At 38.4% G+C, this 27,889-nt stretch overlaps 1 protein-coding gene across 1 annotated transcript; it reads left to right on the forward strand.

Annotated features, from left to right (window-relative positions):
- LOC139726172 (cytosolic 5'-nucleotidase 3-like) lies at nt 1–27,889 on the forward strand. The gene is made up of 8 exons (XM_071637249.1): nt 1–58; nt 325–467; nt 7,422–7,520; nt 8,486–8,555; nt 16,349–16,481; nt 17,709–17,961; nt 20,419–20,619; nt 27,422–27,889. The coding sequence occupies exons 2-8, from the start codon at nt 348–350 to the stop codon at nt 27,521–27,523; spliced, it is 978 nt and encodes a 325-aa protein (XP_071493350.1). The 5' UTR covers nt 1–58; nt 325–347; the 3' UTR covers nt 27,524–27,889.

Genomic DNA, 27,889 nt, shown 5'->3' on the forward strand with positions numbered 1-27,889 from the left:
GTTTGAGTAAACCGTAAAACTCTAACCGTTACTCGTATTAACTACTAGTATATTAAAGGTGGGTCAGTTAAGATTGAAGATACTCAGTAAACTTGCTCATACTTAGTGAAAAGAGTGGGAGAAACGTACCACTAGTAAATGTAGACTGAACTAAATTTACTAACACTTCTTATAAACAAACTGTTAGCTACGTTTTGGGGTTTTTTTTTTTTTCTGTAACGTTACGTAAACTCTCTGCCACTCTGGCCTCTGCTCTTCAAATTCAGCTGACACAGCCATACTGCCTTGAGTATTCGCCTTCAAGATTGTTTTCTATTTCTTCAGTGTTCACATCATCTGTTGTGAAAATGCTGCGATCGACTACAGCGAAGGTGACGATGACTGCTGGCGTGGTTGCCGCTGGAGCGCTGGCGGTTGCATTCTTCATGTCGAGGAGGAAATCAAAAAGGACGAAGATCATTGACATGGTAAGTGCCGGCGTCGTACACATTCGTAGATCGTACATCATAGTAAACAACGTACAAGCTCAAGCGTACTAACCCCACATATTGTACTTTGTGTACGTACACTTGGTGTTGGCTATTAAGTCAAAGGTCGTATGTGCTGGTCGAAGCAGCTTCGACTATTATCCATTCCCAGGGACGCGAGGAGATTCCTGCGATAGACTACCCCGGTGACAATACTGTCAACTGACATAGGGACCTAGATCTAATTGGCAGTGCGAAATAATACTCCACGCAACCATAATTTCCCAGTTTGTAGTATTGCAATTGGTGCTGGAGTACATGATGTAGGTAGTGTATAGACCCTCTTTCTACCAGTGCAAAGAAGGACATAGAAAACATTCTAATCTAATATTTTAAAAAGACTTTAGTCTATAGACAGGATTAGACTTCTGTGGTATGAGTAGTGCCGCATGGTGATTTGTACTTCAATTTAGATCCCACTTGTCTGACAGTAATGGTAGGATTCTAACATGTCTTCTCAGCTTGCCTTTAATTTAGAAGTTAAAATTTAGTGTTCTAGACTATAAGTCTAACTATTTCTAGATGATCTAGCAGCTAAAAGTAAAACATAATCACTGGATCTTACATTATGTCATTAGATTTGTAAAGGACGAAGGATGGAGCGGAGAATTTCGTTTAAATGTTGACTGAGATTGTTTCACAGGTGCAGGTCCAGCCATTATCACATCCCTACATCCCATATACACGATATACCCAGGCCAAGGTGACTGTTCGATCAACAAGCTAACATGCATTTGGGTCATACAGCACAGCCACAGGGGCTAGTATCAATACTATAGATCTTGGTTCTTAATTTTCAAATTCAATCATGAAAGTAAATTCAACTCATTTGGGCTGAAGGTGTACTGTAAATTGTCTGATAGTGAAACTAAAGAATCTATTATGTTCCTATCACCATTTTTCAAAGCCATCCATGAAAGCTATTCTTTTCTTCTCCTTCTTCTTGTTTTCCTCCCTTTTTCTTTCTTCTCCTGGGAAATATTTGGTGAAAGACGTGATAATCAATGCTTGTAGAAGTCATAGGAACCTACCAAAATTGAAGTAAAGCAAAATATCATGACAGCAAAGCCGAAAAAGTGACTCTATTATGAGCATTTTTGTGTGTGTGTGTGTGTGTGTGTGTGTGTGTGTGTGTGTGTGATTGATGTGGCTGAAAGTTTGATAAAACATCCTGCTGGAAAATCTTGCTCTTGAATCTAAATAGCTGCAAATCAGAAACCGTCCAATTTTAGCAAAGTCATTGCCTTTTTAGGAATGCAAAAGGTGGGCATTTGTCAAACAAAAGCACTTATAGGTTATACTTGTACATGTAAAGTTTTTACTCTTTCATATAGAATTGTAGCTTCAATACATGTATCATACTCGGTGGCCTTGTTTGGGTTGATGACGAGTACTGGAAATATAAAGCTTTCATAAAGATACATGTACACTGCAATCATAGTTTGTATCCTTTCCATTGTATTGCATCCCTGGAGAAGTTGTCTCGTCTGCAATTATCCTCTAACTACACTGTATACACGGCCCTGTCGCTGTACAGCAGTCTGATCCTCTTGACCCAGTGCTCCACTTCATAGGAAGTTGCTAAAATTGCAACTCTTGCTGCAGAGGCAAGTGTTGATTCATTGATATGAAAAGAGCCCTGCTTCCTGATTGGCTGTCGCTACAAGTTTATACAAGAAGTTGCTCTTTTGGGGAGAATTGTTCTTAGAACTATTCACACTATTAATGAAATGAGACCCAAGAGTGTCTGGAAGAGATGGTATAGCTGTATAGAGCTATTGCTTGGGCAAAAGTCATTAATGGCAGGGATCCATGTTGAGAGAAGAGAGGTGAAGACGCTGCCTAACGTAGATAAGGTCATATACAATTGTAACTAGAGAAGCACTCTGAGAGCGCAGACCTCCGCCAAGCATGCAAATCATTTTTACCTCTGATCTTGTTCTTCCATTGAGATATCAGTGATTTCCACACGTGTACTTATAGCATTGTGTGCTGAAAGTCGCCCAATTTCCCAATATACAAGCCTTTGTTACGTCATAAACCTTCAGCTGCACGGCGCGCCTCGCCCTAGCAGAAACTAGAGCACGCACTTTATTGCGCGCATGCAAACCTCAAATACGCGCAGCCTGAACTCCCAAGTTCATTGACCCTACCTGCCAAAATATCAAAATCCTTCATAAATTCCCCCCAAATTCTCGGATCACCACCAAAAGTTAATCGTTAGTTACTTGTGTCATTCTCAACCTTTCCTGCAAGTTGCATCCAAATCTGTTAACTACTTTTTGAGTTATTTTGCACACGGACAAACTAACTAACGAATTAACTAACGAACAAACCAACGGTAACGAAAACATAACCTCCTCCCTTGGCGGAGGTAATTACTGTCATTACAGTGCCTCTTGAACACTGGTTAGTTTAGGAGTTGAGGAAGTGCAGTGCTGTGGTAGCCGAACAAGCAAATGCACTCACAGCCACTTGTATATGTTCACGCACCTGTCTAGGGGTAGATAAACTTCTTTTGTCTACTCTCCTCTATTCCCTATCACTTCAGGAAGGTACAATTGAAGGGGTCACATTGCTGCTTACAGGGGTTTTGTGATGTGAAAGGAGCCCTCAACCTTTCATGAACTGCAGACAAGGTGGAGGGCTTAAGCTCGTCTTTGTGTGTGCAGGTCGTTGGCCCTCCTTTGACCGGTCTTTGAAGGTGTCATTGCTTTTATGATGGTACAGTGGCCATTGTCAATGACTGGGTTCAGTTTACTGAAACGGGCTCACTTCCAATCTATAGGTCAGTGGCCCAAAGTAGAACAGCTGTAAGTGGACTTCAGTGAAGTGGACTGTACATGATTGCTCCAGCATACAGTTATAGGTTACAAGTTCCACAGGATGTTCTTAGACCAACACTTTGATCTGCATGCAAACTTCTGACTTTAGTACAAGGCCATTGTTTCAAAAGGCCAGCATACTTCTCACTTCAACCATCAATTGTGTTTTCAAACTAGACAGGAAAATATGTCAAGTTTCTTGGGTCAGCTTTTAACAGCCTCATTGTACAATTGTAAATCACACCTCGATACCTTGTCTATTATCAAATTCAAATGATTTTGTAGTAACACACAAAAACAAGAATTTAAAACTGACAATTATCCCCTTCAAACCAGATTGGTTTTGTATTTCTTGTAATTCAGATTAAAGGATATATGCCTATCTATTTGGATGGGGATTTAGAAATCTTACTCTTATGTTGTAAGACTAAGAGAACTGTCTATCACATTTATACAATAATAGGCACAGCTGTAAATGCAGTACTAGAAGCAGATATGTTGTAATCTATCAGGGAACTCAGGATCTGAATAGCTCAGACAGTGTAGTGTGGCATTGATTCTCTTGAGCCAAAACACACCCCTATCACATTGCAGTGACCAGGTCATTTCAGGGGAGATACTGTAAGTCATACTCTATAGTAGAAGGTATGGATAAATCTCTAGTGTAGGCACTGCCTATATCCACACACAATTTTTGATCCCAATGTGTTTTGCTTTGCTCATTTCTTGGACTCATTTTAAGTGTAAAAATGCACAAATTTGATACAGTTGGCAGAAAAATTGCTCTATTGTTTTGACAGTTTGTTGTATTTAACCTTTTCCAACATCACCAAATGGAGTGTCTTCATCAAAACCAAGACAAAAAAAAAAAAATGTCGTGAAACCTGCAACTCTAGATGTATAACAGTTACACAAGGTTACAGACACAAAATAATCTTCTTTGGGTATTACAGTGTGTGTCGTGTTCAAGATTCCGTTCAACTACATGTACATGTACATATCCATACACCACATTGTCCACACAGCTGTAAACCCTTGCATCAAAATTAGCAAAGAGAGGTTCAGTTATGGCATTAATTTGTAGTTTAAATTTACTCGCAAACTGTAGAGTTAATAATAGAAGAGCTGGCATGGAGACAATGACAGCCTCTTGTATTTTTGTGCTCATACAATGGGACGATATGCAGCATACTGGTACAACTGAACACTATATGGCTGACTTACAGGAGGACCTCAATTATTCGACCACGTCGGGAGCGGCGGATGTCCAAATAATCTAGTTTTGACTGGATAAGAGAGATATGCTCAAATATAGCACTTTCTAGCATATCATGCTAGGGTATACATGTTATTACCAGTTCATAATACAGTGATTGATTATCTTGTTTGTTTTGTGATAAAATTCGACCTCCTATATTTTTACACAAAGTAAAGAAGAATTAATGTAGGCTTGCTATGTTATTATGTTCAAAGCTTAATATTCGCAGTATCATGCAAAGTAAACAAAAAATTAAGCAGTGTGCTGTGGAATTCCCACCAAATTTCATCAGTTTGGTTGCTGGCATCAGCCCACATTGGCATCTTGTGCAATCTGGGACCAAACCCCCTTCTGTCAGTGGCAATGGGAAATGGGAAATTATACCATGAATAGTGATATTACATCTGTATGTGATGCCTTTCAGATAAAACTTCACCAGTCACACAGGTGGCTACAGTTCCATTTCATTAGCGCCTCCCATGAAATCGATTTGTGTTAACTTGCTACATCCTATTCTGAGGTACAGCAATGCAGTGTGTGCAGTGCAAGATGCATTATTTTTTAGTGTGACTTCATGAAATTGTGTTACTAATACACTGTACATTGTACCTCTAGAGTAAAGATGAACAGCTTATTAAATGATCTTGTGTTGTGCCAAACAAAGGATATTCAATTCTGGGTCTTGTGCTGATGATATCCATTGTGTGGGAACTGACCATTTCATCTTTTCTAGTTTGAGATGAAATCTGTGGATTATCCGTACTTTTTGTTACATTTTCTCATCTGACGGTGAAATTTTCATCTTGATTACATGTATGTGAGACCAACTGTTTGACTTGAAACAGAAGACATTGCAGGGCAGCATGCGAGTTATGCTCCGTCTACGGGAATGTGCATTCTGATGTCTTTTGATACTACTTTAGCAATACATTGTACATACATGTAATTGGGAGATGATGTTACTGCCAGAATCCTAGTAAATGAAGAAAACTAGTAGAAATATTGTTGTAAAATAATGGCACATATACACTGTACATGTACATTATGTAACTTCTTTTTGACCACATGAGTGATAATCAAGGTATTATGAATCAATACAAGTCAACATGCACTAGCATTGCATACAAGCTGCAGTTCCTGAATAATGCAAGGCATTTGCATGATATTTTTGTGCCCATTACAACATTATATCTCTAATTCAGATACAAAAATCCATTTTATACTGCAACTTATCTTTCCTCTGCCATGCCAGTAGAGTGTCATGCAAATATTTTGGTATGCAAACTACATCCTATACTGGTCTAACATTATGCAGTCATCATTGTCCATGTACACAGCCAGTAATTTTACTACTCAGCACAATGGAAGCAGCAGACCATATTGATCCAAAGTATATATTATATGTCAGTTTTTGAGAGAAAAAGAATACCAAAATCATAGATAATTCACAATTATAGTGCTGTAGTTTGTGGTGTTTGTAAACTATCAAGTCTTTAATGGGCAAGATATCAGGAAAAAGGGCCAAAGATTTAGTCTATTAGTTTAAAAGGTGGACTGCTAGGCACATACTAGCTAGAGTGCTTGTTTGTGGCAGTACTCAGTTGGGTACATTGTACAAGCCTCACTGCTGAGGCAACGTACAGATTGTACACTGTAGATAATATTAAGGCTGGTATCTGTACATACAATCATCACATGTCATAGGTCAGATACAATGTGACAGCAGTACAACACAATGGGCATAACAATATGGGTCTTCTTCCAAAAAAGCGAATTTGAACCAAACCGAGTTCAGTGTGTTGTTTCACTTCCTGAATAATTTTTGCACCCCCCCCCCCCCCCCCCACCTCTAGGGCATTGGCTGGGAAAAGAAGTGAAGAGGTCTTGAATGGTGCCAGATATATTTTTGTACACTGCAACATTCAGTTGTTTGCACTGTATTTGTACAGAGTATGAATTACAGCTTTTTAAATAGCCTTCATCATTTTAACCTGGAGCAAGCAGAAATTTACACACACTATGATTAGCCTGAGTGCAAACATTAGTTTGTAAATCCTAGTTGTATATCAAGTTTTTATACATATCCAGGGTGGTCCACAACTTTCAATTTTAGCATGTTGCAAGCTCAGAATCTGAGAATATTGCAGAAATTGAATATGCGCGGAGCGCACACGATGAGTACGTAGTACGCAATATTTTGCTGCTTATCTCTCTTTGTGCTGCTTACATTCAATGTTCTCCCTCATGTTTTGCACACAAATATCTAAAGTACCGGTACCTGGTAGTTTGATGTTTCTTATGTTATGCACATGTTTTGCACATTTTTGAATACTTTTACTTTGAGCTTGTTGCAAATTCTTAAGGATGTTGCATAGCATGTTGCTGGCTTTTTAGGATGTTGCACAAGAATTTTAGCATGTTGCAGCGACATGCTAAAACCCCTCGTGGACCACCCTGCATATCTATGAATTACGTTTCCTTTTTTTTTTTCACTCCTTGTAAGGCTGCCTTTTGACACCTTTAGGTCATTTGAAGTTAATTTTGGACTTGAAATGTATACTTCCGAAACAGGTGCACATATCAATCTGTTCATGTTTTTGTATATAATATTTTCAATGTTTACTTCTCTTCAAATTAATCTTCACAATGCCAACAAGTCACAGATGCGAGCTTTTAGAACTTCATCCAGAAAGACATGCTGTATGAAGTTGTGAGATATTTCCAAATTTTGGATAATTTATGAACTATGCTTTGTAAATTTCTCGACTTTGACCTCATTTCTTATTAATCTTTTTTTTTCCCCCACCAAAGATGCAAGTGTTCCAGAAGAAACACGTTCATATACGAGACCCAGAAAAGGTAGAGGAGAAAGTCACACAGCTCATCAGGGACGGAAGAAACAAATTACAGGTAAACAGAGTCCAACTTTCAAACGAGGAGATACGTATTTCTTCATCGTGACTATCATGGTTTTGATATTGGCTAACATTGTGGTGTCCCCATCTCCCTCCTGTTTTGATATTGGCTAACATTGCAGTGTCTCCATCTTTCTCCTGTTTACCTTTTTCTTATTGTTGGAAAAATTCCAGGATCCTTGGGGAAAAGGACAGATTTGTACTGTATGTCCTTTATCTCCTTCACTTTCTCTTCCTTCCGCGCCTAGAGCACTCTGCAGAGTGGATTTGGCGCTGTATAAATCATATCAATTATTTATTTATTATATTTCACGCAGACACAGAAGCACATGTACAATCAGTGTAGAGCAGGTTCATCCACCAAGCTCCTTTGGAAAAAAAATAAATGTTGCCAACCACTCTGATAAAATCAGAAAATCGTTTCCAGTCATCACAACCTTATAAAGTACAATGTTACTGTAACATTTGTTTCCTCAAAAGAAAAAAAGAATAATAAAAAGCCACAATTATGTTTGCTGACGCTACCTTTACCAACTACACTGTACTTCTATCCCTGCCCTTTTTAAAGCATTCTTGTTGAGCTTCTTTGATAAAATCAATGGTAATGGGATATGAAAAACTTATATCCTCTGTTTGTATTTCATATGATAAAGAAGGAAAGTTAGTAATGATTTGACTGTTATGATGCATGACACACACAATTACTGTATCTCTTTGATTGCTCTTGGGAACCTCCCTGTTTGTGATTTTGTGGGACTGTTAGTCTCCAGGACCTGTGACTGAGCCTCCTGTCATTAGATTTGAAAAGACAATGGGATTTTGATAACGAGGTGCACATGTTTCCTGTCTTTGTGTTTGTGTGCAATGCTTGCCCTGATTGCAATGATTAAATACTAGAAAACAAAGAAAGAGACGTCACTTGTCATTAAATCGATTGTTTTCCCCCCAATCTTCCAACAGGTTGTATCCGACTTTGACAGGACGATAACACGGTTCATGCATAATGGCAGGAAAATACCAACGTGCCACGGTAAGAATTAGCTCCTGTAGGAACCAGAGTACATACACTGTTTTAGCCTAGCTTCCAGGCTGTTGGTTAATGTGTATCTATTTCTCTCACCCTAACTGACATGTGATAACTCCCTTGATTGTCCATGTTTCAATTGACTAATCAGTCCATGGAAGGACTTGTCTGTGCCTGGGACTGATGTATGCTAACTGAACAGGCATAAAAGTGAAGAAAAGCATCTCAGTGCCTTGAAGCTAAGCTAACTCTTCCTGCACAACAATGATAGTTTTGTTTGATTGTTAGAATACTCAAAGATAACAGCAAATTTTTTTTCTGGTTGTAGTTTCTCTCACTCTCTCCCTCTCTCTCTTTGATATTACATTATCTATTCATCTCTACCCCTCTTTGTCACTTCTTCCTTCCTTCTCTTCCTCTTTCTCCTTTTTTCTCAGCCATATATTTTACTTTCTAACCTAGTTACATATGGTCATAGTCCTCTGTGTGCCCTGTGAGACAATCACATTGTCTTTCTCTCTCCCATGTTGTTCTTTTGTTCTTTTTGAAATAATTGAGAGCTTCTGCTCTTGCTAATAGTATGACCTTAATACTGAGAAGGACATACTGCTGTAGAATGTACTCTTTAACTGCCTGATATGAACTTACCGAGCGCACAAGAGATAACTGAAGTACATTGCCCCCAAAAAGACAGCCTCCATTGCCATAATATTCATAGCGTGATAGAGAATTGAAATGTTAGGTAGTAATAAAAGGTATTTCCTCGTAAAGAAGTTTATTGGAAAGTAAGTTTGTGAAACTCTTATAATGAAAAACTGAAAAGAGAAAATTCCAGTGTTCAAATTTGTCTTATCAATGGTTTACAGTATATTTCATCACTCTGGCTTTGTGTGTGAGAGCTATACATGAAGGGGGAAGAATTATGTTTCTGCCAAATGATATAGACTCTGCTCTAGATAGAATAGGGGAAGAATTCTTCCCTAGAAGGGGATTGGAATGGGGTTTAGGGTGTCTGTACTACAGGTACAAATTGTATACCCAGTGACTGGAGGAAAATGGTGAGTGTTAATGACGACACTGTGTAGACAGATGTGACCCCTCACTACAGCAGGCTCTTGAAGTTACCAATAATCATAACTGTGTTTTGGTAGATAGATTCTCCAGACTTAGCATTTTGATGATACATTAACTGTTGATGCTAAATATGCTGAATATTTCACACTAGTTTCATTTTTGTGAATTTTGCAGCCCGCCAAAATTTCTTTCGGTTGAATGCTTGTAGCAATGTATACGTACATGCAACATGAGCAGGTAGCAGCTGCTCACAAATGCAGAGCCTACTACAATTGTATGGGCACGTTTCTACCAATACGCTGAGCATTCACAATGCAAGCAGTACAATATCTATTCCCGTATAACCCATTGAACCTCCCACGCAATTGCCATAGAACTCCCTATTTGCGAAGTATTTGTCATCTATAGTAATTGTCCTACTGCATCCCATCCCTGAAAAAAAAGGAAGAGAGAGACATACCTCAAAAGCCAGTTGAAAAAGCATGTCACCAGAAAATTTTTGTGGTCAAGGTGTATTCAAGCTTGCTGGAAGGTAGACATTAAAACACAATAGGTAGATGTACTGCTGCAATCAGTTGCCTGAATTTTCAGAGTTTCTGAACATTCATATTCCATAATCGTTGCCATGATGTTTGTGAAAATGTTGAACTTTTGGTATTTGAACAGATATCCGACTTCCTGTGTTTCAACTAAAGTGACTTAATGTTTCTTTTTGTGTGTTTTTTGCTTATTTTGTTTTTTGTTTTTTTGCTTTTTTAGCTGTGATGCCTGCAACTCTACTAGAGTAACTTGTTCTAGGAGTGACACACTGTAAACATGGCAACTTTGGTGCAATTTGTTGTTGCATTGGGCCAATTTCAATGAACTTCACTTGTTCATATTTCTAGCGGACAAGAGTGTTTCTTTATAGTACTTTTAGTGTCTCAAAAATATTTTTTTTTTCTTTTTCCGTCTTTATTTTGCTTCTTCACAGATTAACAGATACAGAATTTTGACATTGCTGCATATAAGTACCGTATAATGTTTTCTTTTTTGCAATGGTAAAAAACAAATTGTAATACAATGCAAGGGGGAGGCTAAAAACTCCCTCATTTATACCAAAAACAAAGAACCGAGTCCACTCAGCTTGTTTGGCTCAGCCACAACCCCAACATATTCTCAGTCATGTTTCAGGGATGATTTAATCGTCCCTGCAAAACTTTCCATCCCCACTTGTCTACAGGCCGAACAAGCCAGTCCAAACAGAGTCTATAATCATATTGATCATGACAAGTGCAGAGGTTTGAAAATCTGAGTTAAAAGTATAATTGACTGTAATTAGAATTTAGGAATGTAACTGAGCCCAATTGCTTAGACTGCAAGTAACAAACACCATTTGGTTCTATGAAATGTTAATTTTCCTTTTCTATAAGCTATAGCTCTTTCAACCTTTTCTAGATAAATTATCTCATTCTTAAACTGATCAAAACTTAAGGTCTTGTCTTGACATTTGTTACGGAAAATAAAATGTTTTGCATATAAAATAATGGTGTTTACCAGAGTCTTCTGGGTGTCAATACCAAAACAGATATCAATACAGGTTAGAGGTGAAGAAAGTATTGCAGTTCTTTCTAGCCACTTCGTAACGTTTTGCCAAAAGGTTCGTACATAGTCACAGTAAAAAACAGATGGAGCAATGTTTGCTCTTCAGTGTTGCATAAATTACAATTTGGGGATGATTTTATACCAATTTTAAATAAAAATTTGTTTGTTGCAATTATACGGTGCAAAAACTTAAATTGAAAGGTTCTAATTTTTGTATCTAATGTGGCAAAGAATGAAATATTGAAACGCTTTCTCCATATAATCAAACTCTCAAGAGGTTGTTGCAAATCTGTTTCCCATTTTAACAAAACACGGGAATACTCGGTTGGACAGATCTTTTTTAACAACTGTGAGTAACAAAATTTAACAGGTGATTTATGGCATACAAATGCTTCCAACCTGTCATCAAAAACTTCAGGCTGCTCATCAACATTTACATGTTCTTGTTTCAAAACTCTTTTCCACTCAGCAGGTATAGCTGATAAAATTGCAAAATAATCTAAATAGTTTGAAATTGGAAGATTAAATTCAGCCTGCAATTCTTCAAAAGACTTAAAAAAACCATTTTCTCGTATCAAATCTCTAACGTAAAATATACTTGCATTGGACCACCTTTTGTAAAATACAGTTTTGCCTGCTACCTTAATAAATGAGTTATTTCAAATCGATTGCCAAAGTATATCTTTATATCTAGCAGGGTTGTAGTATCTGTAATGGGCCCAAGCCTTTAATACATCAATCCAAAAGAGATTTACAGATAAGTGGTTACAATCGTGTGCACTAAAGTTTCCTCTGAAAACACTCTTTCCTCCACATTTCTCCAGAAAGAATTTAGAGAACAATTTCCATTTTTTGGTTCCTGTTTGAGTTTCCTCCTCGAGAAATCTCTTTACCCAAGATACTTTTAATGCCTGACAAAAACTTTCTGCATGTGGCATTTTCAAGCCTCCATTTTTGTAATCATCATACATAATAATACGTTTAATACGGTCAGTTTTTTGGTTCCAAACAAAGTTGAACAGGAGTCTCTGTAACTCATCAAAAAAACGTTTTGGAGGATCTTGTATGTTACTGAATAAATACACAAACTTAGGCATCACCAGTGACTTAATTATAGTAATTTTTCCTAACAGTGTCAAGTTACGGTGTCTCCAAATGTTCAGTGTGCTTTCCGTTTCTTTCAACTTTATTTGGAAATTCTGGTTAAAACAGTCTACACTTCCTCTTAAAGGTATATATATTCCCAAGTAAAATAAATACTCTGTTACCCAGTTCATCTGGATATCTGAACACAAAGTGCCACTCCACGGACCAAGACAAGCGATGTTGCTTTTTTCAATATTAACTTTCATCCCAGATATTTTTTGAAAAGCAGACAGTAAATGAAATGTGTTTCTTAAGTTCACTTCATTAGCAGATAAATATACAATCGTATCATCAGCGTATTGACTAACTCTGAGTTCGACTCCATCAATTTTAATGCCAGTAATGTTCTTACTTTGCCTTAACATGATACCTAGGATTTCAACTCCAACTAAAAACAAATAGGGTGATAAAGGGCAACCTTGTCTGACACCTTTTTGCAAATTAAAATTGCTTGAAGAATATCCATTGTTAATTACACAACTGGATATGTCCGAGTACATCACTCTAATCCATGTAATGAAGTCGTCTTTAAAACCAAAGGTTTTTAAGCAAGCTATTAAAAAATTCCACTCAATATTGTCAAATGCTTTTTCAAAGTCTATTGACACAGCTAAACCTTTGAATGGTTTCATTTGACAATACTGAATCACCTCTTTCAATAGTCGAATATTTTCTCCAATATAACGATTTTTTAAAAAGCCCGTCTGATCAAAATCTATTAAAAAAGGCAGGACTTTCTTAAGTCTATTTGCAAGAACTTTTGCTAGAATTTTATAGTCATTGTTCAGAAGTGTGATAGGTCTCCAGTTTTTCAAATGGAGCTTATCTTTACCCTTTTTTGGCAGTAAAGTGATGACACCCCGCTTCATCAGTGTAGACAGCTCTCCATCTATAAAACATGTGTTAAAAACTTGACATAGTATATCTTTTATGTCTTGCCAAAATACCTTGTAGAAATCTATAGGAAGGCTATCACAACCCGGAGTTTTTTCACTTGGAATTGATTTAACAGCCTCGAAACACTCTTTTTCAAATACCATGCCTTCACAGAGGTTTGCCTGTTCTTCTTTTAACATAGGCATTGAAATATTATCAAAAACTTCTTTAATGTCCCTTTCTTCAACTTTACATGATGTATATAAATTTTCATAAAAATCCTTTTCCATAGTCAAAATTTCAGATGGGTCACAAACGATCTCGTCATTCTTTTGAAGTTTTTGAATATGTTTTTTGTTGTAATTTCTCTTCTCCAAATTAAAAAAATATTTTGTATTTTTTTCACCATCACTGACCCAAGAAGCCCGGGTTCTAATCATTGATCCCCTAACAAATTCTTCTTGAATTTTAGTTAATTCTGCTTTCTTGTTCAATAACAACTTTTCTAGATCATGATCATCAGGATTTTGATCAAAATCGTTTTGAAGTTTTTCTATTGATTTTGCTAATAGTTGGAAGTTATGTTTTAAATCTCGTCTAATCTTTGAAGATAATTCAATACACTTTTGTTTTACTTTAAATTTAACAAACTCCCATAAGTTACAAACACTCATATGAGAGTGCAACTTAATTGTAGATATTATAACTTTTCTTATTTGTTCCCGATTGTATTCTTGTGACAAAAGAGATGTATTCATCTTCCAGAACCCTGGTCCTCTTTTAGGGACCTTCTTAATAACTATTAAGGAAATAGCTGAATGGTCACTCCTGTGCCCATAATGTATATTACAATCCTCAACATAGTTACAAATATTTTTAGAAACCAAGAAATAGTCTAACCTGCTACGTGAGAGTTTGGAGCGCCAAGTAAATTGTAGCTTACTGGGGTTTCTTTCACGCCAAACATCCACAAGATCAAAATCATCTTTTAAGGTTTCTAATGCATCATAACAACGAGGGTGATATCGAACATGAACTGGATACCGATCTAAAACAGGGTTTTGAACAGTGTTCAAATCACCACCTATGAACAAAGGTTCTTCACAATACTCAGTTAATACATCATGTAAATTTTGAAAAACATCCACCTTATCTTTGTTTGGGCCATATAAATTTACAACTGTAAACTTTGTAGTTTCACCATAAGACAAATTAAGCAAAAGTAACCTTCCTTCTTTGTCTCTGTGTACTTCCAAAACCTCTAAACCACAGTTGGCTCTTAATAAAATACAGACACCTGCACTGTCCGACTGACCGTGACAAAAATATATTTTATTACCCCATTCACTTGACCACACTGCTTCACAGTTCTCTGTACTGTGTGTCTCTTGTAGTAAGAATAAATCATATTTTTGCCTTCTAAGCCAACTAAATAAACATCTTCGTTTCACATCATTAGCTAAACCTCTGACATTGAGAGAGTATAACCTAACCTCTATATTTTCACTCATTGTTCAAATTTGTCATCAATTTAGTTTTCATAGACCTGTACATGCAATCAATTTGCCATTTTATCTGAAGAAGCAAAACTACATACATACAAACTACAAAACTCTGTAGTAAATCCAATAGAGGGTGCTTATAATTAAAACAAAGCAAAGTCTTACTTTGAAACCTTTCATCTAGGCACTTATGACAATCCATTGTTTCTTCTCAAAATTCTCAAAAAAAATTCTGAAACTCAGGAAGACAAAATAATGCTCGCAAAATTAACTTTCCTCTGCCATTCAAAAAGGCCCTAATCAATGTCCAGTGTTGAAACACGTTCATTTGTACGAATATCATGCTTTTCCCGCATCAACTATACTCTGTCTATAGATCGCGAATAGTCTTGAGTGGTCCTACTGCTCCCTTCCCTCCTTCCTTATACTTGATGACACGGGGGACAGACCAAGGAATAAATGCAAAATGGCCATCATCGCGCAATTGCTTCACTTTTTTCATCAGCTGTTGGTGTTTCTCGCGCGTCGATTTGTGTACGTCGTCCGATACGAAAATACGGTTCCCACCGAATTCTGCACCACGTTTGATAATAGCAGTCTTCAGCACCAATTCACGGTCTCCATAACGCAAAAAGCGAACGTGGATGGGGCGCGGTCTTTTGTTTCCCCTGGGTTCATCTGGTCGTACCGTCATCCTCATCGGAGTGCGATGGGCACGATCCATCTCCATAGAGTGCGGGATACCAAGAGCGTCGCGCACAAAGGCATGTACCACTGCCTTACAATCTGAGGCATCCTCCTCCGCACCTTCAGGCACATTGTGTAGGACTACATTGTTCCTTTTGTTTCTATTGACTAAATCTACGATCTGTGTCTCAAGCTTGACAATGGTGGACTTGTCTGCTTTAGATTCAATTTTACATTTCAGTTCCTCCAAATCAAGTTCAAAATGACTCAAACCATGATCCATCTCTGACACATGGTGTTCAATTTCAGCCACCTTAGATTCCACTTGTTCTATTCTATCACACAGTTTGTCAAGTTTTGAAGAAACTGATTCAAGAAGTGGCATTTTTGACCAAATGTCCGCAAGCATCGAACTTTCACTGGGCATGTGTAGCATGCGGCCGGAGGGCGCAGGTGCGGTGCCCACCGGCAGCACCGCAGCTTCAGTGGAGGGCGCGGGCGTAGAGCCCACTGGCTTTGCTGTGCGAGGATGCTGTGCAGCCATTTCACAGTCAGTCACACGTGCTTTGACTAGAACAGCGATGTACGATAGAAAAAGTACTTACTTATTTGCTTTTGAGTCCAATGTCACTTGTTCCATCGAAGTCAATATGACGAGGGATTTACACAGTCCATTCAGTCATCTCCAAAATAATCTCCGGGAAAAGCAAAAGTGTCAAAATAGGCCATTAAATCGGGAGAAAATTATCCAGACAACATGCCTTGGTGAAAGTATATAGCGCCCTCCTCTCAAAAAATATTTTCATTTTATCATTACCCTAGTCCAGTAGAGCGTGGAGTTATAGAATATATTCATTCCACGAAATATTCCTTGCTTACAGTAAATATGTGGTTACAGTCCAGAGGGTTGCCTCTTTTATCTCGTAACAGGTGTTCTGGATGAATGCAAGATGCTTCCAGAGTCCTACAGGGAGGCCGCCTGCAAACTGCGGAGCAAGTACTACCCCCTTGAAGTGGACGGCAAACTTACAGTGGATGAGAAGTACAACCTGATGGTGGAATGGTGAGTACAACCAGGGAGCTCCTTGGTTCAACAACACATCAGTCAGCTGAGAACCAAACGGGTGCTATCACATTCTAAGATTTGAGCGTAAATAGAAATGAAACTATCAATTTTCATGGAATAAAAAAGTGTATTTAATTGAAAGTGGGTAGATTTGTAAGCATTGTTCCGAATTATAATAGGGTAAAATAGCACCCTTGCTGTTTTAATTTTAAACATTTTATTGAAAATTCAAATAATATAAAATTGACACCATAATGCAGAGGAGATGGAGCTTCTACAACATGATACCAATAACTCAATACCCCCCCCAAAAAAAAAAAAAAAAAAAAAAAACTGCGATAAAGCCCTTCTGGTTCTCAGCCAGTGTTATCTTGCGTGCTGAATATTCCGGTTTCTGTCACAGTGGGTGGTCAACAAGGAAATCGAAGTTTGACCACCCGCTGAGAGACGAACGGGAACATTTGACATGCATCACTATCCTCAGGGTTTGTGAGTTGATGAAAGGGGGAGAATGAATACCAAGCCTTTATTATACGTGCATTTGCTATGTTGTGTCAGGGAACAGTTTACGGCTTGCCCCACCAGTATCCTCTGTGATAAGATCTCACTTTATTGATGTGTGTGTACTCCAGTCTTTCTTTGATATGAAGACTTGTTTCGTAACAATTATCATTTTTTTTTGCCACCACCAAGGGAGGAGATTATGTTTTCATTACCGTTTGTTTGTCCGTGTGCAAAATAACTCCAAAAGTTCTGAACGGATTTGGATGAAACTTGCAGGAAAGGTTGAGAATGGCACAAGGAACAGATGATTACATTTTGGTAGTGATCCAGAAATTTTTATGTATTTTATGAAGGATTTTTTTATATTTTGGCAGGGAGGGTCAATGAACTTGGGAGTTCAAGCTGCGCATTTTTTAAGGTTTTCATGCACGCACTGAAGTGCGTGCTCTAGCTTCTGCTAGGGCGAGGCGCACCGCACTGCTGGAAGTTGATGGCTTAACAAAAGGCTTCTATATTTGGAAATTGGGTGATTTTCAGCATGTATTAGAATGGGTGGAAATCACTGATCTCCATGGAAGAACAAGATCATTGATGGAAATTAGCTGCTTGGCTGAGGTCTGCGCTCTCAGAGTGCTTCTCTAGTTTTACGATGTAATTCTTTGTGCTAGCAAGACATGAATGTCTCAATAAAATACTATTCATCTATCAATCTATCATCAGGTGGACAAGTGCCCACAACCTCCTGGTCAGCTGCGGCCTCAACCGAGCGGACATCAAGGACATGGTGGCGAAGTCGGGCGTCATGCTGCGGGACGGTGTCACCGAGATGTTCCGGCGCTGCGACGACGCCGGCGTGCCGCTGCTCGTCTTCTCGGCCGGTGTCGGCGACATCCTGAGCGAGGCCATATCCCAGTTCTCACAGTTCTTCCCCAACATGCAGGTCATCTCCAATCTCATGGATTTTGATGACGAGGTAACGCACTGCTAAACATTCTATCCACAATGCATTTCCCTCCCCCCTTCAGAACTCAGCAGTAACTTTTTTATCTGGTTGCCTGTTTGAGCCACTAAAGTCTGTAAATTTGATGACTCCACAAAAGAAATTGATTAGCCTGAGATAAAAGCAAGCATATTAATAATCCATTTGCATGGTTTGTGTCTGTGGCAAGCCAAAAGGAAATGCATCCAGTAAATTTACCATCAGGTTTTGAGATATATGATCAAAAAATTGATTTCTGGCAGAAAGATTGTCCCCCTTTCTTTAACACAGATAATGCACCTGTCTTTTCATGCGTTAGTAGAAATAACGTGTATACGGTAACAATGGAATTTAGTCTAGACCCACTTGGCTTTGCTTTACTGGTTAAGTATGCCATAGTTACCTTATGCAAGATGCTAACAGATGGAGTTTTTGGGTCACATCGTGCGTAGAAGGCAAACGGAACATCTTGTCCTGACTGGATTTGTAAACGGCAAAAGATCACGCGGTCACAAGGCTCACTTTCCTGTCCACAAAGGCTGGGATATTAATAAACTGGCAAAACAGCATCTACCTTGCTGCACTTGTGCAATGACAGAGGGAGCTGGAGGAGTATTACTGCATCAGTGATTGCCAGTGACTTTTGGCAAAGCAGAGAGAGAGTTACCTTTATGCACACACAATTTCTACTGACGCACTCAGACCTGTGCATCATTTGTATGTCCCCCCCCCCCCCCCCTTCACTGATGTGTTCTAGTGATATTCATGCCTTCACCAAATTCACATACTATTGCACATGTTTCGGTTGGATTCCCCAGTTAACCTCCAAATGAGAGGTTAATTGGGTAATCCAATCTTCCATCTCTCCCTTCATCCATTTTTACGCTCTCCACTTCTGAAATTTTAGGACTCTTTTCCTAAAGAGGTCTGCGATTATGATATGTTGCATTAATTGTCATTACCATGGCAGCATCCAGAAAACAGGCGGTCATTTCTAATTATTTACCATGTTGTCACAGTAACAGCAATTTTACGCTAATTGCAAATATCTGTGTAAAATGATCCCCTGATTTTTCTTGTTTGTTTGTTCTTTTATCGCTCATGCTGGTTCCAGTCACTTAGGCATTCTGTTGAGGCTGATGTTGTTTATTGCGAGGCTGCGTTTGATAATATTGGTGTGCACATTGGTGAACGTGGATTTTACACCCATTGCCTCATAATACGGTCTGTACTTTAGCCTGGCTAGCTGCCATATATTGTAGGGAGAATTCAAGTCAGAGCTTGTTCCAACCCTACAGTCTGACGGTCAACATTTTTGCATTAAATATTGACTCTGCATAAAAATAGACTGAAAATTCACGGCTCTAAAAGTAGGTTGTTCTGCTCTTGTTTTGTTTTGTTTTGTTTTGTTTTGGGGGTTTTTTTTGTGGGAGGGGGAGGGGGTTTCAGTCAGTGCCTTTGATGTGGATAATGATATGATATGGACTGGCCTTGAAGGGGATACAACATTTATATCCTGAATTAGAATCATATTGCCAAAGTCAAACAATAAGATTCTCGTGAGGGCAATTAATGTCATATCTCCCGAGAGCAGCCAGTCCATATCATTATCATTCACAAAATCAGACATCTAGAACAAAAATATTGACAGTTAGTGTAATAAAATCTTAAATTGCATTTCAAAGGAGGAAAAAGCAAATAGACTAGAGGGCAACAAGATTTTACTGGATGTATGGCTAGCCATCTCTATATAAGTGTGCAAATGCTTGTCAAGTGCATGAACTCTTTTGCTACAAGTGCACATCAGCGTGTTTTACAGTCTATCCAACTTATTGTCAGCTATTTTACACCCAAATTCCCATCGACTTTCTTCGGCAGGCAATTAGCTTCTTTTTTTTTTTTTTGACTTGATGAAAATTGGCCTTTAAATGGCTGAGATATCCAATAAAAGCGATCCTAATAAAATTGACAGGCCAGGACTTTTCTTAGGATCTCTTTGTTTTACCTTGTTTTTAGATATATCAATCATTTCCAAACCAGAGCTGCCAACTAGTACTGATTTTCAGTAATTTCTACTGAAATTGGGAAAGAATACTGAAGGTTACAAGCAAATTACTGATTTTAGAAATCATTGTCTGTGATGTATTCTATTGCACTGTTAAGGATTACTGATTTTCACTCAAAAAAGGTGCAAATTACTGATTTTCAGCCATCAAAGTACTGAAAGGCTTTTACAAAAGTTGGTTGCTGTGCAAAACCGATTTTCTTCAAATGAACTTTTGATTCCCCTTAGAATTTATGCTCTTTAACATTTCATAGAGTGGTTTCTAGATATCTCGCAAAACGTTACAAGCTGAATCCTCACCTCATCCAGTATTGAACAGACCCTTTAAGATGTCTGATGTGGTTGACAAAATTTTGTTTTCTTACTCTGTACTTTTCTGCATGCAGGATAAGCTGGTGGGCTTTAAGGGGGAGCTGATCCACACCTACAATAAGCACGAGGTTGCCCAGCACCATCCAGAGTACTTTGAGAGTATCATGCACCGGACGAACGTCATCCTTCTTGGCGACATGCTAGGTGACCTGAAGATGGCCGATGGGATGCCCCAGGCCCAGACCGTCCTCTCCATCGGCTTCCTCAATGATCATGTGAGTTTGACCTTTCCCCCTTTGACCCTTCACACTGAGAGGATTGTTGTTTTTTGTGGGGGTGGTGGGGGAGGGGGGTGCAACAGTGTAATTGTATAGAGAGGACACTATTTTGTGTTATATTGCCCACTATAAGTATAGATAAGTGTGACTGCTTATATTTTTGTTATACATACCTGGTATCCTAAAAAAAATCAGTGTGTGCAGGTGTGTATACAATGTATGTCTGTCTCATTTCACATCTTTCTGTGTTAACTACTTATCTATCTATTATACATACATACAAGTATGCTGTACTTCAAGATAGATGCACACATTGACTGTACTGTAAAAGTGGACATTTTTGTGCTTTTCATGCAACCAGAAACTAGCATCAAAATAAAAGCATGCAAATATTTGTACTGGTTTTATGTAACACTATTTGATGTTTTGATTCTGTGGGATTAAAAATAAGCAAAATTCATCTTACCCTGACCAAGTGCAAAAAAGTACTTGCACAGAAATTTCCACTTTTACAGTATAGTATGTATATTTGCATATATACACATAAAAGCAAGCATACACGTGTGCTATGCAGTGATGCACTATTTACCCTATTTCCATCTATTCTCACCTCAATTTTCAGCATCCTCCGCCTTAGTTTGGAGCGATGAGTCAATGCCTCCGCCTTAGTTTGGAGCAATGAGTGAATGCTTTGGCATCCAAACAAGATGATGCGATTAGATGCGGAAAGTGCACAGTCCTCAGGTAAGCGCTTGTTGCCTAGAGACTCGTCTCCACAGTGAGGCTGTCTGTCGTGATGAGGTGATCGTGGGAGCAATATAATGTAATCATCGAAAATTTTGACAGCGTTTTCACGCTAATAGCAATGCACGTCTTATAACAATTTTAATAGTACTCAAAATGCAACATAGGTGATGAAGTCAGGGTCCAATGCGTTTTATGATGTGTAAGCAGTTATACACTTGTTAAGGTGTACCTGTATGTTCAAAATGTAGTTAGCTGTATCTATCAGTAAGACGGTAGTTAAATCCATGCTTGGTATTATGATGAGAAGATATTCATGGAAGAGGGATGATTGGAAAAGTTCAGTTTCAAAAAGCCATCTACTTCTTATTGATTGTGAAGTAGGTGTAATAAGTGAGGATAGTCTAGTAAGCAAACTCAACTTCTTCCAATTTTTCAATTGACTACCAGTACATAGTTTGACATTCTTTTGTTATGATTATCGTTCTCTGCAACAGGTTAAGTGTGTATATGCGTAGGTTGTAATAGAAGGAGACTTAAATGTTGCAAATAAGCACTGGTGATGTCAGCATCTGGTCTGTGCAAAGCGAACATTCAACATGGTTTCCAGCGATGTATGATCTGGCCATGCCAGTCGGTTCACACATGGCTGTCACTATTTAATGTGACCGTTAACGTTGATAGGTTGTCAGCTTTCCTACCAAATCAAAGGCAATCGTAAGGCTCAGTTGCCTTTCTGTTTCCAAATTGAATTGGCAGAAAATGGGACAATTTCATTTTTCGCTTTAGAGTGGAATTGCAACCCCCCCCCCCCCAAAAAAAAAAAAAAAAAAAAAGAAGAAAGGGCAGTCTTGGTGTATGTATTACCATTTCTAATATATCTTTTCATTCTGGCTTAGGTTTGATTGCATGACATTGTCAAAGCACAATATTCTGCAGCAAACTGCTCAGTTCATCTTAATCATCTTAAGCCAAGCCAAAGACGTTCTCGTTTACCTACCTCCAATACTCCTATGACTTTCTTTTGTTCTCGCATTCTCAGCCCCATTTCCCTTCAATTCTCAATTTGTACGGCTGATCTTGTTTTACCCATTTCTGACAAAGGGGCAGAAATCTGAGGATATGGTGTTCTAAGCCTTCAAAATCCTGGATATGCATTCCAACAAAGGGATACAGTGCACCTTCTAGACAATTTCAATAAAATCTCACCATCTTGCATTCTTCCCCCCCCCCCCCAAAAAAAAAAAAAAAGAAAAGAAAAAAAAGATGATAATAAGAAAGAGAAAAAATAACGATAATGAAAATAAATGAAATAAAGTAAATAAAAAATAATAAGGACTGAAGCAGTCTTCCTGTTACTGAGCATAGAATAGCAGAATTTGCATTGAGTGTAGTTAGGCTTTAGCAATGTGTGCTTTCAATAGCGTGTGATGCAAAAATCGCCAAGTGTGTTATCACCCAGCCAAATACGTGGCTGCACTGCTGAGTTTGATATCCAAAGAGGATAGGCATAGTCCGTTATGGCCAACCCAACCCATTCTATACGTTTGAAAGGGATTGGGATTATGTGGGCATGTATAGGTGGAGCATGCACATACAGTATGCTTGGACAGGGAAAACAAATTTTTTGTACTCTGATGCAAGTGAACAAAGTCATACCAATGACATATTTTCAATTCAAATTTGATGGATAATGAGTTATTTTAGGGAAAGCTGGGCCCAGATCTAGACCATTTGAACTTTTTCTTCCAAATACCAAGAGAATATTCTTTAACCAGGTAATATATATTTTATATTTGTGTGTCTAAGTTTTAGGCCTTGTCATCTCCAAATTGGCATGAAAATATGCCTTGAATGTGAATGCTAACTTTGTAAAAATGAACTACTACTGTGTTGTTAGTTGAAAATCAATTCAGTGTAAACATTTGTGGTAGGTTATATTATATTGTATTATATTATTATCATACTAGGTTTATTTGCCTTAGACTTCAAGCAATTACTGTCATCATTTGCGTGACTTCTCATAAAATGAGTCAAACATTTCTTCACTGCAGATTATACCTTCATATTTTGATGATTGTCCGTTACGTAAATTGTGTCGCATTGTAAGACGTGCATTGTTAAGTGACAATAATATCAGCTTTGATGTCGATTGTACCCATGCTCCCACTGATCACCTCGTTGAGATGGCCATGCTTGGTCTTGTTTTGTTTTTTGGCAACAACCGCTTACCTCTGGTGTATGTTTTTCACCACCAGGCACATTGAACCTTCTGTTCATCACATTTGTATTTTAATTTTTGTCTTTGTTCTGTAAGTAGCTCGTTCACCACTCTATAAAGATGTGCATCATGACATGACAATACATGTAATGTCAAAACTGATATAGATTGATACGCACCTGCTCCCACAATCACCTTGCTGAGTGGCCTCGTCACCGTACGTAGGTTTCTAGGCAACAAGCGCTTACATGTGAGAATGGACTCTTTCTCTGTGTGGTGATGTTGTTTGATATTTTGAGTGGGTGTTCTATGCTCGGAAGTTTGGAGATATTCCAACTTTGAGTGGATGATAACAATTCATCATTGCCTAAAGACATGTCACATTACAGTAATGTTTGCGCCGTAAATTTAGCGAGTCTAATTTTTTTCGCAAATCGGGACCTTCCGACGAAATCCTGAGTGGTTAAATTCACGATTGTGGAGTACAGTAATGAAGGGAAAAATATATGCTTACCCATCGCTTTCATTTCACAATCAGAATTATTATTTTCTTGTGTTTTTAAACCCGCGAAAATACTTGTTCTCTGTACAAAGGCGCAGTCAGACTGGCAAAAGATCGAGAAGTTTAAGATCGCGATCTTTAAGATCTCGAAGTTTTGCCAGTGTGACCGCAAATTTCCCGCGGAACTTCTCGCGAAACTTCTCGATCTGTTTGCGGGCGATGTCTCCGAAGCGCGAGGCCATTGTCATGTACAGGTGCGCATTGTTACATCACAGTCACTAGCCATCGGACGGCGCACTCTATCTTGCGCACGGACCAATGGCCCAAACTTCGCGATCTTAAACTTCTCGATCTTTTGCCAGTCTGACCTCGCCTCAAGATATCTGCTTTAATTCATATAGCATGTATACATGAATATAATGGGGAACAGTGGTTTGTTTGACTCATGGACCTATTTTCAATGTCGGTCTCATGGACTGTATGACTCGTGGGTGTCGGTCTCGTGGGATGAACCCCTTGCCAAGTGGTGAGCATAATTCTTGAAATCTTGTCTCTGTGTATAGATGGCATGTTATTTAGTGTTATCATTTGAGATTTAAGTGGGGGAAATATCTAGCCCCATGGGTTTCAGTAGGGCGAATTCATAAGAAATGTCACAAGTTCACCGTCCATGAGAAAAGTTTGTTGACCATGCGACAAGTTCATTGACCGTGCTGGAGGTTCATTGACTACAAAACAAAAATTGGCTTTTCGTGTAAACAACTTACACCCAAGACCCATCAAAGTTTGATGTTATAGCCATTCATCGCCATGGAAACTTATTCTAAACAGCCGCACCTGGCCATGATATCTTTTCACTGAATTGTTACTAACCATGCTTGCACCTGGTTCCAACTGGAGCTGTAGCAAAAGACTTTGACTTTGGTATGGATGGTCTGTTCAACAGATATTCATGCAAATGTCACCTGCCAGGTGTTAACTTTAAATTCCCTACCTTACATAATAAAGAAGACTTGTAATTCAGAACCCTTGTTGACCTCATACCTTTCATTGTTCAATTTAAATGTTCAGTTTGGAAGAAGAATGCTGCCATTCAAAGAGCAAACAAACCAATGCAAAACAAAACAGCTGAATGCACACCTGCTCATTGTTCATTTCAAATTCCTCACCGTGTATGACAAAAATAGAATTCAATTCAGAACACCTGCTGACTGCATACTATTCATTGTTCATTTCAAATGTTCAGTTCAAAATAACTGCTGGATGCACATTGTTCATTTCAAAATTATTACCAGGATCTAAAAATACACATGTTTATGATAGGTGCTGTGGCACGCCTGTTCATAGTTTAGGCCTATGTCCATTTTTGTAGCCACCTACACGCTATAGGTGATGGCGATGAGAGGTGTGTGTTTCATGCCATATTATAAATTCAGGCCGATATATAGAGTTCAAAGAGTTCTGCTAGGCCAGGGGTCTGTTTCATGAAAGTCCAATTTGAGAGACTTTTCACTCATAAGACACACTTCTGAGAGACTTCATGAAATGGATTTTACTTCTCTTTGAAAGTTTCTGTGAGCGAATTTGGCTATTCTGAGATTTATGTAAAGACTTACATTATGTGATGACTTCATGACACAGACCCCAGGACTTTATTTTTCCTATCAAGAGAAGTTATTAATGTTAACTTGTTTTTTAATGTAGAGAGAAATATTTTGTAGAGAAAATGTTTCAATTATCTTAATGCTTACTTTTAAAGAGAAAATATGGGTAGAAATAGTTCCTCATTAAGTACTGTCAAATGTCATCAGGAAAACCCATGACTCTGCAAATATCTGAGGATTGGTTTTCCCCCAAGGGTGATAAGGAGGTGGTGTGCCAACAATGTGTGGGCATCCCTGGGGGTGGAATAATACTAGGCTGGAAGGATCGCCCCCATGTTGAACAACTGCACATTCAGCCACATGCACAATATAAATGGCATGTCATAAAAACAAAAACAAAGAAACAAGACTCCCACACTCATACCTTGAAGCACTCGAAGAGTGCAAATTTCGCCAAGGCTATGGGGTCACTAATGCCAGAAAACTATGTACACATCCTGTAACAAAAACAAAACACACACACACAAAAAAAAAAACCCACAACAACTATGATCTGGATCACCATCAAAAACTAATCAACTGTTCCACTTATGTATAACAACAGTCCTATTGTGATAGTTTCATCACAATCCGTTCATAAGGTTAAGAGAAGTAAGCAGGCAAACAAAATCAATGCTTGTAAATAACGTTAACTCCTTGGCGGAGGTATATTGTAAGTTACCATTTGAAGGAAGATGGCTACTTACGTAGAGCATTATGGCTTTTTTTTCTATTTGAGTGATTGAGAGATTTGCACTTCGAATTATTGGATGTGATGTTGAGCTCACAGTTCTGAAATTGATCAGACTTTGGATGATGAATGTAGGTGGGCTGCCATGAAGTTCAATAATTGTCCTACTTTATCAAAGGTGCTTGTTATCAACAATTGTCTTGAAAAAGGTGTATGTCTGTTTGCCAAGCATGTTTGACAGTAAATTTTCTGCAAACTGCACTTTACACTCATCATGTGAGCAGGCAAATTACACTTTCTTCGAAAGGTATTACCTATTTTCGAGAGATGGTAAATATTGCTTGATGTGATTTAATATTTTGAATGCTGTGACTCACAAACTCATAAATGTGTTCGTATATTACTCCAGAGGCAGTTTGAAGTCAGAATTCAAATAATGATTATTGCCTTGAATACACAAAACCTACTGTTTGTGCCTCATATTCCGCAGAGAACTCATTTTCGCAAATTTTGCAGGCTGAATGCAACTCACAAATTTTAAAACATATGAAGATATGAACACTCCATCCAGCATGAATGCAACATGGAGGTGTACATTACTTTGTCCATTACTGTACTCCAGGAATGCGAATTTAACCAATCACAAAATATTGTCTAGAAGTCCTTATTCACAAAAAATTAAACTCGCTAAATGTATGTCATTTTCAATAGTCCACAGCGTTCTGTCAAAGAAATTTGTTTATTTTGTGCCTGTGATTGGCAACATTGACTGTCTGTCTGTCTGTACATGTTTTTTGTTTTTTGTTTGTTTGATTTTTTTTCTTACTGAGTATGGTTATGTGAACTGGCGTCTACTGCATTGCTTGATTGTAAACTTGTTGAAGACGAGTCCCAAGAATATTCGAGCAGGTGTCTATGGGAAGTGTATGTTATAGCAGAATCAGTCCATCTTCAATGGGTTGATGATGAATGATTGAATCTTTTGTACTCTTCTCTAGATTGAAGCCAACTTGGAGGATTACAAAGCCAAGTACGACATCGTGCTCGTGTCAGATGAGACGTTTGATCTGGCCAACGCTCTGCTGCAGAAGATCCTGTAGAGGAACCAATTATGGATCCCAAGGTGCATCGCCGGAGTGTTCCTTCTTCTCCTCTTATCTTGGGTTTTCCGTAGTAAATTTCCCCCAGCGCCATTGGGAAATTGAGAAATTAATGATATATGAAGTCAGCAAGTAGTATCAATATGACAATTTTTTTCATCTTTTTGTTTTTATCTAAATACCACTGGCAGTGGATTTGTTTTGCATGTCTGTGCCATCACATAGCAGCTGTCGTGGAGAGGATCTCGTATTCAAGATGACTCCAACATCAGGAGAATGGTTGTCAGGGTACCTCAATGAGAGAGCAGCAGTTCGACAATAAACAAAAAAAAAAAATCATCTTATGCATTTTGGCAACGGTGTAAA

Source organism: Diadema antillarum, unplaced genomic scaffold, assembly GCF_040938485.1.
Source record: "Diadema antillarum isolate AM-2024a unplaced genomic scaffold, OU_Dant_1.0 seq00000079_RagTag, whole genome shotgun sequence".
In the NCBI taxonomy this organism is placed as follows: domain Eukaryota; kingdom Metazoa; phylum Echinodermata; class Echinoidea; order Diadematoida; family Diadematidae; genus Diadema; species Diadema antillarum.

Coding starts and splice junctions, on each gene's coding strand:
- LOC139726172 (XM_071637249.1), top strand. CDS start 348: ATGCTGCGATCGACTACAGCGAAGGTGACGATGACTGCTGGCGTGGTT. Junction 7,521..8,485: donor ACGGAAGAAACAAATTACAG/GTAAACAGAGTC, acceptor ATCTTCCAACAG/GTTGTATCCGACTTTGACAG. Junction 20,620..27,421: donor TCGGCTTCCTCAATGATCAT/GTGAGTTTGACC, acceptor ACTCTTCTCTAG/ATTGAAGCCAACTTGGAGGA.